At 36.7% G+C, this 10,701-nt stretch overlaps 1 protein-coding gene across 1 annotated transcript; it reads left to right on the top strand.

Moving 5' to 3' along the window:
• Window positions 1-1,070: 1,070 nt before the first annotated feature.
• On the top strand, window positions 1,071-9,476 carry LOC103525009. The gene is made up of 5 exons (XM_008490053.2): window positions 1,071-1,234; window positions 2,590-2,630; window positions 5,337-5,482; window positions 7,276-7,499; window positions 9,331-9,476. The coding sequence occupies exons 1-5, from the start codon at window positions 1,177-1,179 to the stop codon at window positions 9,474-9,476; spliced, it is 615 nt and encodes a 204-aa protein (XP_008488275.1). The 5' UTR covers window positions 1,071-1,176.
• Window positions 9,477-10,701: the final 1,225 nt, after the last annotated feature.

Here is a 10,701-nt window from a genome sequence, read left to right on the forward strand (position 1 = left end):
GAAGTAGCTCTCTAAATCCCCTAAAAATATCCTTCACCCAATCGCATTCGCAAGTCTTTTCGAGACACCATTTGACCACACGTTTGGGTTCAAAGTATCCGATGAGTGTTTTGCGAATCTACAAATGCCAAAATGTACGAGGATATGTCGTTTTATACCTGAGCCATTATTCTGATATAGAAATGAACTTCTGATGTAAACCTCAGACGCTAGAGTCCGCTAAACATACAGGAAGCAGCTCTCTGAATCGCCTAAAAATATCCTTCACCCAATCGCATTCGCAAGTCTTTTCGAGACACCATTTGACCACACGTTTGGGTTCAAAGTATCCGATGAGTTCATTTATGTAGCCATTCAATGGGTAGCCTGCGGGGAAAACAGAGGTTTCTCGGAAACAAGGTTATTTGCAGTAAACAGAAGCTCAGCTCTGTGTCTTGCAGTGCTCATCTCATTATCATACTCAAGGATATCAACTTAATTATACGGTGATGATAGCTGAATGTTGAATTTGGCGAGGAAACCATATTGGAATGCGAAAAGAAATGCCAGGATTAGTTCCGGAACGATGATGATCTGTTTTAAAGATGACTGAATCGATAGGTGATTTGTATTTGACACGGTTAGCCCAGTGGCAACGCGCTTGCTTGCCAAGCAGAAAGTCCCGGGTTCGAATCCCACCATAGACACGCGTACTTCGGTTGCAAATTAATTTCAAAGGGTTACTTTCTGGTATTCTCGTGCTGACATATTGTGTCTCTTCAATAAATTAAATAAGTACTCGTATGTAGGTACACTGTACATATACTGTAAATTTAAAAGTCTCAATACCGAGAATAGTACCAGGTTTAGCACACTATCTCATGGTATCTATAGCACGATAATAGCACATCCTCATGAGCAAAAACTAATTATTATTATTAACAGTTTCAAAGGCCAGAGCGATAGCATTTATTTACAAGAAATTAACAAAATTAAACAAAAAATTGATAATGCCTTAGTGTTTGACGGTGCAGCACGGCTCCTGATCATCCTAGATTTGAGCATAATTTTGTTACTCGGATGCTAATCATGCAAACCCTAGCAGACCCAGTCGTGTGGTTACCTTGACAGAGAAAACTTCTCCTGGGGAATTCAACGAGATGGTCACAGTCCAGTGATCTCATCAGACGTGTAAACATGAGCCTTTGTCTGGTCCTAGTGCTCATTTGTGCTGCTCATCAGCTGGTTAGAGCAGGTAAGTGAAAATTTACTTATTTCTTCGATTGTTTACTAGAAAATGTGATTAAAAATCAAATATTTTGAAGATAAATTTGCTCATTTTTCGATTATTTACAGGAAACATGGTTAAAAATTAAATATTTTTAGGACAAATTAAATATTCTAATGTAGTCATTTTGTCATTTGCCAATTTTTAAAAAGCACTTGTTGACCATTTAGTAAATAGGTACAACTTAAGTTGTGAAAAAATGAATCCTATTTTATTTTTTGTCGTAAATTTTTACTAAATAATATTTACTGGGTCCAGTATTTTAGGGCAAGGTTTTCGAACACTTTAATATCATCAAAGTACTAAGGAATGGGTCTAACAGTTAGGTAGCCAAATGCCTCATACGTATCCAAAATCTTGAAGCTTCTCATCCCAAATATATACAGCCCCTTGTGTAACTGACTGACTGACTGACTCACGTATACAAATTCTAACCCACTTCTAGATGAGCTAGGAAGATGCGGTTTTCACCATTGGATTCCTTATTTTTTGTAGGTACTGGGAAAAATCGGAAACTCCCGAAATTCCAAACCGTTCCCGAGATATTAACGTTTTTTAGTTCCCCATAAGAAATACACAGGGAACAGAGTTTGAGGCCAGCAAAACTTTTCCTACGTTTAATATTTTGCTCTCGCTTTTAGGAAAGAGAGAGGCACGATGAAGAGGCAGAACCTAGTGGATATTAGGAGATTTCCCATGGTACTAGTCCATTTTAGGAATGCTTTGTTAGTTTTAATGCCATTGTTTTGATAAGGTAGTAACTATTGACTATTGCTACCTATGAGTAACATAAAATCACACAGACATATTCTTATCATTGAAATATGGCCAGGATTGATTATTATGTTCAGTACATCCTCTATCAGTTGAAAATAATGAAGAAACCCAAAAGGTTCGTAAAATCACACAGACATATTTCTTATCATTGAAATATGGCCAGGATTGATTATTATGTTCAGTACATCCTCTATCAGTTGAAAATAATGAAGAAACCCAAAAGGTTCATTGATATTAAATAAAGCAATCGTTCATAGCAACTTTCAATACCTTTTCAAGCTTTACATCTAGTGCTACACATTGTTTTAGCCATAAGAATTGGGTTTAAAAGCGGATTTTTCCTCAAATCTGTCCGAATTGTCTGCGTGTCTGAACACTGACTATTGGAATCCGAAGTTTGAGTGCCTTCCATTTTCTATTCAGGACAAAAAGGTCCGGTAATAGGTATGCAGGTATTCCATTTATAATAATCTGGTTCTATTTCAATTTTTGTTCTCCTAATTACTTTATTTTTACTTTCTATTACTATTCTATTTTTGTTACAGACTATGATGTGTTCAACAGGACTTCCCGGCAAGCACAAACGGTAAGACTACCTGCACACTGGCTCATTAATGCGGATTTAAACATAGCTTCATTTCCTATGCTAAATGCAATCACACGCACTTGTCCAACTATGCATTACAATTGCCTACGTGCAAGTACAGGCACTTCCATTGAATTTGCGCGGAGTTAATTGTAAAGTCGGACAATTAGGTACTTAATGATAGAGACATGGGTAATTTGACCTAATTACTTTATTTTTACTTTCTATTACTATTCTATTTTTGTTACAGACTATGATGTGTTCAACAGGACTTCCCGGCAAGCACAAACGGTAAGACTACCTGTATACTGGCTCATTAATGCGGATTTAAACATAGCTTCATTTCCTATGCTAAATGCAATCACACGCACTTGTCCAACTATGCATTACAATTACTTGTTACGTGCAAGTACAGGCACTTCCATTGAATTTGTGCGGAGTTAATTGTAAAGTCGGACAATTAGGTACTTAATGATAGAGACATGGGTAATTTGGGCATTGTTCTTATAATAATTTACAATATTACATAGTAACCGAGCTAATGCAAGAAACATTCAGTGTCCATTACGAGTAATACGAGTATTTCCCATGGTGGAGAAAACCGTGTACTTCCCGTGGTGTTGCAATAAAAACTAACTACCCATAATTGAATTATTTTATTACCAAAGGTGTATTTTTCTTTCGGGAAACTTTCGGAACGGAACTGATAATAAATACTAGGGGATTTTTGGCGAGCTTTACCAACGCTAATAAGTTCAATCCGTGTGAAAACAGTTCAAAACAGACATTTTACTCTCTACACTTTATAATATTGTATGCAAACGGTCATGTTATGAGGCTCTAAAAATCTTTCGTTATCTAGTTCACGTATTGGTGAAACCTTGGCATTATGGTGCTTCCAAAGAAGAACAAACTATGGATTTCGATTATCTTTGAAAACCCGAGAATAATACCTACCTCATCTAAAAGTGCGACAGTGTGATAGGCCAAATTCAGATAAAAATTATTTTACTAACACATGCATTTTCTGCAATATCAAGTCTCAAGTTGCCAACGCAGCGCAGTGGTAATGCTAGAGTGACTAATGACCCTTTCTACTTAATTGCAGGGTGATTCCGGAGGTCCGCTTTTGCTTCAAAGGCCAGACAAGCAGTGGACAATTATCGGCGTGGTATCTTGGGGTATCGGTTGTGGCAAAACCCCGGGAGTGTACGTTCAAGTCAACAAGTATCTCAGGTGGATCTACAATACTGCCAAGGTGATTTAGATCGATCTGGCCAATTACCTACGTCCAAGTACAGGCACTTCCATTGAATTTGCGCGGAGTTAATTGTAAAGTCGGACAATTAGGTACTTAATGATAGAGACATGGGTAATTTGGGCATTGTTCTTATAATAATTTACAATATTACATAGTAACCGAGCTAATCCAAGAAACATTCAGTGTCCATTACGAGTAATACGAGTATTTCCCATGGTGAAAAAACCGTGTACTTTCCGTGGTCTTGCAATAAAAACTAACTACCTATAATTGAATTATTTTATTACCAAAGGTGTATTTTTCTTTCGGGAAACTTTCGGAACGGAACTGATTCTGATGGCGCGTCATCTTAGATTTCCTATGGATTGGTACAGGCGCCCTTTCAGTATTCAAAAGGGAAATGGTTCCTTTTCCGAAAGTTTCCCGAAAGAAAATACACCTCAAATTTTATCAGTGATTCTGATGGCGCGTCATCTTATATTTCCTATGGTTTGGTACAGGCGCCCTTTCAGTATTCAAAAGGGAAATGGTTCCTTTTCCGAAAGTTTCCCGAAAGAAAATCTGGTGTGAACATCACACGACTTTCTATTACATTAAGTCGGACAGTTCTAAAAGTTTCACCATTCGATTCGGAACGGAACTGATTTTGATGGCGCGTCATCTTAGATTTCCTATGGTTTAGTACAGGCGCACTTTCAGTATTCAAAAGGGAAATGGTTCCTTTTCCGAAAGTTTCCCGAAAGAAAATACACCTCAAATTTTATCCCTCAGTGCTATAGATGAACATTATGAACAATTTCAAGCATGTCTCTCAGAAGATAACACTTGAGAGGCATGCTTGAAATTGAATTATTTTTATGATTCAGTATCTATAAAATCTACCAGATCTTGGTGAATTTCATAGTCTATAATTACGAGTGCATGTACCATCATTGTAGTTAATTTGAATGGCATTGCGTAACGCGGTTTCCAAGAAAATCCTGGAGCCTAATGAGTTTTTCAATACATGACCAGGTAGTAGCAAGACCACTTATACTACTCACTTATAGTAGTCGCAAGACCACGTAAATTAGAAAACAGAAAAACGTTTTTCCCCGTGTTTGGACATCGTATGTCACCAGTTCAGTATCTATAAAATCTACCAGATCTTGGTGAATTTCATAGTCTATAATTACGAGTACATGTACCATCATTGTAGTTAATTTGAATGGCATTGCGTAACGTGGTTTCCAAGAAAATCCTGGAGCCTAATGAGTTTTTCAATACATGACCAGGTAGTAGCAAGACCACGTAAATTAGAAAACGGAAAAACGTTTTTCCCCGTGTTTGGACATGGTATTTCACCTCAAAATTCAGTTTTAATTTAACTAGGTACCTACTCGAGGATTTTACGACTTTCTAGTTTTCTATTCTCCACTTTCTAATGTCTATAATTTCCTCTTCAGCTCAACTATAACCAACAATTTCAAGCATGTCTCTCAGGACCAAGTGGAATCCGAGGACATTGCCGCTACGCTCAAGCTTGCGTTCTCTCCGAATTCAAGCAAGATCCCAGAAAAGCTCTGGACTACATTTGCATCATAGAGCAAAAGTGAGTAACGAAAATGATAAAACTCTCTGGAAGTGATTACTGTTATTGTAAATTTTTTTTCTTCTTGAAATGGCGGAGTAAAAATTTTCATTTGCTGGTTATTTTTTCAAACTAGCAGCGAAAAAATAAAAAGCTCAGAGCAAACCTACTCGTTTTTCCCCGTGTTTGGACATCGTATGTCACCTCAAAATTCAGTTTAACTTCACTACATAGGTACCTACTCGAGGATTTTACGACTTTCTAGTTTTCTATTCTCCACTTTCTAATGTCTATAATTTCCTCTTCAGCTCAACTATAACCAACAATTTCAAGCATGTCTCTCAGGACCAAGTGGAATCCGAGGACATTGCCGCTACGCTCAAGCTTGCGTTCTCTCCGAATTCAAGCAAGATCCCAGAAAAGCTCTGGACTACATTTGCATCATAGAGCAAAAGTGAGTAACAAAAATGATAAAACTCTCTGGAAGTGATTACTGTTATTGTCAAATTTCTTTCTTCTTGAAATGGCGGAGTAAAAATTTTCATTTGCTGGTTATTTTTTCAAACTAGCAGCGAAAAAATAAAAAGCTCAGAGCAAACAATCATTTTATTACCACTCATTTCGGAGTGAATACATCTTTATGACTCTATGTAAATATGTTACACTATTCTTCATCTCAGATCGTAACACATTGCGTAACGCGGTTTCCAAGAAAATCCTGGAGCCTAATGAGTTTTTCAATACATGACCAGGTAGTAGCAAGATCACTTATGTATACTACTCACTTATAGTAGTCGCAAGACCACGTAAATTAGAAAACAGAAAAACGTTTTTCCCCGTGTTTGGACATCGTATGTCACCTCAAAATTCAGTTTAACTTCACTAGGTACCTACTCGAGGATTTTACGACTTTCTAGTTTTCTATTCTCCACTTTTTTTTTCTCTTTTATTACTGTTATCACCTTTTTTTTTTTAAATTAATCAGGGTGTTTATTTTGTAAAATGTACCCCCCATAATGTATCAAATATATAAGACCTTGGTTAGACTGCGGGGGAAAAGGGACTTTTCAGTCCTATCCCAGCAGGATAAACAAGGTATATTCTATTCTATTCTATCATTATAATGTTACAATTTACATTTTTTCTTCTTGAAATGGTGGAGTAAAATTTTTCAGTTGCTGGTTATTTTTTCAAACTAGCAGCGAAAAAATAAAAAGCTCAGAGCAAACCACCCACTTTTTACATTGTGTTACAGCGCCTAGATAAATTGGATCTACCTTTTCTTAGTTCTACCTTTTCTTAGTGAGCAAGAATTTTTTTTCTAGTTTCATGGAAGCCATATCCAGAGACAAAAGTAAACTTGGACATTATGAAGATAAAATAAATAATACATGACCTTTAGATATTTTAACATAATGAATAACTAATGATACTAATTAATTAATTAGTCCTTAAGGAACATGAATCTTTATGTCTAGGTAATGAAGAAGAGGGAAAGGGAATTTAAATGAGGGAAGGATGGGGGAATGATTTGTTCAAGAGACGGAAGGGTTGAGATGGACACAGAGCAAACCACCCACTTTTTACATAGTGTTACAGCGCCTAGATAAATTAAATCTACCTTTTCTTAGTGAGCAAGAATTTTTTTCTAGTTTCATGGAAGCCATATCCAGAAACAAAAGTAAACTTGGACATTAAGAAGATGAAATAAATAATGAAAAAATATTTTCCTAATTTCATGGAAGCCTTTGGATACAACAGAAGCAAAAGTAAACCCAAAGAAAAATTATAAAGTGATCAAATACCTGTTACAGATATGTGGGCATATGCTGTCCTGACAACTTCCGAGGTCCGATTGAAAAGTGGAACTGGAATCCCAATACGGCTCTTCAAATATGTACGGGTGAGCAGCAAATCTCTACTGTATCTCAGCTGGCACAGCAGTTTGCCAAAGTTGTCGATAGTGCACAGCCGAAAACCATCACTGGCGGAGTTGCAGAGCAGCGACTCCTGGCACCTCCCATTTTTGAATCTAAAAGTAAGAAAATATTGATTCTATTTAGTTCAATTCTAAATATGGACAATTGAAAAAGATTGTGGATACAGTCAATAAAAGCCATCGTCCGCAGATAACGATAGTCCGACCCATATACTGTAGGAAATGTAGAAATCTGTAATTTAGATGCAGTCAATTTACAGTAACCATTTAAATATTGTCTATCTTTAAGTAAACCTACATATGTACGGTGGATACAGTCAATAAAAGCCATCGTCCGCAGATAACGATAGTCCGACCCATATACTGTAGGAAATGTAGAAATCTGTAATTTGGATACAGTCAATAAAAGCCATCGTCCGCAGATAACGATAGTCCGACCCATATACTGTAAGAAATGTAGAAATCTGTAATTTAGATGCAGTCAATTTACAGTAACCATTTAAATATTGTCTATCTTTAAGTAAACCTACATATGTACGGTTGAGGTTTACACACATGTTGTCAACAAATTAGAAAGCTAAAATACGGGAAAAAGAGTTCCAGAGAGAAGGTAAAGTACAGAATTTTCATGGTGTCTAAAAGGGAGTGGAAACTATCTTTACAACAGAAAGAAAGAGAGGGAGAGAGGGGGGAAAAAAGAGAGGAATACTTTAAAAAGTATTAAGAGAAGATAAAGGGCAACAGGAAAGGCGATGAAGTATTTTCTACTCTCAAATTCCAAATGACAGTCACGCAGCATTAGCAACAAAACATGAAACATGCTACGAATAAATTTCAGATGAAATTTGATCTCAAGTCCGGATATTGGTGAAGATAGTAAAGATACCCACCGCACCTGAGAAAATTGAATTTGGTTTATTTTCATCGTCAAGAAGGAAGAATTATTCTGCTATGTACGTAATGTGAACAGCCCCGATAGGGATGACATATTTCCTCCCATAAGTCTTACGTACATTGAATTCAAAACAACTGGATAAAATTGTAAGGGCGAATCTGTTCTGGGCAAAGGAAAATAATCCCATTATCATTCAATTCCAAGTAATGAAGATAGAGAAGTTTAGAGGCTTAGGGGAGAAGACAAAGGGTAACAGGAAAGGCGATGAAGTATTTCTACTCTCAAATTCCAAATGACAGTCACGCAGCATTAGCAACAAAACATGAAACATGATATGTACGTCTTACGTACATTGAATTCAAAACAACTGGATAGAATTGTAAGGGCGAATCTGTTCTGGGCAAAAGGAAAATAATCCCATTATCATTCAATTCCAAGTAATGAAGATAGAGAAGTTTAGAGGCTTAGAGGAGAAGATAAAGGGTAACAGGAAAGGCGATGAAGTATTTCTACTCTCAAATTCCAAATGACAGTCACGCAGCATTAGCAACAAAACATGAAACATGGAGAGGGAGAGAGGGGGAAAAAAAAGAGAGGAATACTTTAAAAAGTATTTTTGAGTATATGATCTGTAGAACACTTTGCAATTTTCAAGGCACATTACAGCTTTGCAGTTTTTAGAATCAAAGAAAAAAAAGATCATCATCTCATCTGTTGAAGAAATTCAGTTCCAATCTCACAGCTCATACCCCATCCTTTCGTACATCTGACCTGTAAATGTTTACACCCCAAAAAAGATTAGAAATCAATTTTGTACCCCGCCTTTTATTCACTTCATAATTTGTGTCCTCCTACTTCACGTAGTACCTACCGTAGAACACTTTGCAATTTTCAAGGCACATTACAGCTTTGCAGTTTTTGGAATCAAAGAAAAAAAAAGAAAAAAAAAAAACGATCATCATCTCATCTGAAATTCAGTTCCAATCTCATATCCCATCCTTTCGTACATCTGACCTGTAAATGTTTATACACCAGACAACCTAGATGTGGGATATGACTTTTCAAAACTTAGATGTGGGGGTATGACTTTTCAAAACATCACGGAGAAAGAAAGGCAAGATGATATGAAGAATAAAGAGATATTCATAAAGCCCAAGGACGGCCAGGAGTTGAAAGCTTAACTGAGATCAAAATGTCGTTTATCAAAACACAGAACCGAGAAGGGTATGAGATGACGGTAGATTATGGAGCACATTTGACGTGATACGAATCCTTCTCTTTCTGCTTTAGGTCATAAGGTCACCAGTGCCGTAGAAGTAAAGAGACTATAAGCTTCTGAAGACTGCACACCGGTAAGGTCAGTAGCGTATATGACTTTTTTCGAGAGCCCCCGCGCAAGGTTTCGCCTGGAGCCCCCTGGTTTTAACGGAGATTAATAGTGAATTGACGGAGAGGAGGGATGTTCCATTTATTTGCCTTTTTTAGCACCATAACTCTTGGACAGTTGGTTCGATTTAAACAAATTTAGCAAAAATGTTTAGGGGAAAAAAAGGCCCCGTACAAAGCCCCTTTTCTGAGTGAGGCTACAGTTCTCTGAACTTCAAGTATACATTCAGTGTAAAGACAACGAAACAACCAATTTGGAATCTTTTCTATTGTCGAATCCCGCTGAGAATAGACACAACTCTGACAAAACCAATGGATTAGAAGGAAACCAAATTCAATTAAAAGTTTGTTTTTACCTAAAAAAAGGCCCCGTACAAAGCCCCTTTTCTGAGTGAGGCTACAGTTCTCTGAACTTCAAGAATACATTCAGTGTAAAGACAACGAAACAACCAATTTGGAATCTTTTCTCTTGTCGAATCCCGCTGAGAATAGACACAACTCTGACAAAACCAATGGATTAGAAGGAAACCAAATTCAATTAAAAGTTTGTTTTTACCCCCTTACGGAGTTGAGAGACTTCAGTTCTTGTTCTAAATCTTCATTCAGAAGAAAATAATATAGATACAGGAAAGTAGATAAAGTAGTAGATACAAACATACAATCTGAACAAAGAAATTGAATTAAAAAGCTACAATCCAGCTTATAATACTCGTAAGACCAATAATATCTAAAATCTACCTAATCTACTTCATGGAAGAAAATGGAAGTACATAGTTACATTACATACATATCTCCACTGGGATGAAATTATTACCAGAGTTTTTGTTTGAACAAAAGGGAGAACATTTGTTATCAATATTTCATTCTAATTCGATAAATTTGTAAATTTCAATGTTTTCTTAGAAAAGTTCTGGTAGCGTGGTTGTATTCCACAGCGGGGATTAATACACCACGCTGCGCCACCTTGGTTCTCCATTAACAAAGGAGAATAGGTATTTGCTACTTCAGTTATTATTATGA

Source organism: Diaphorina citri, unplaced genomic scaffold, assembly GCF_000475195.1.
Source record: "Diaphorina citri unplaced genomic scaffold, Diaci psyllid genome assembly version 1.1 scaffold131, whole genome shotgun sequence".
NCBI lineage: Eukaryota > Metazoa > Arthropoda > Insecta > Hemiptera > Psyllidae > Diaphorina > Diaphorina citri.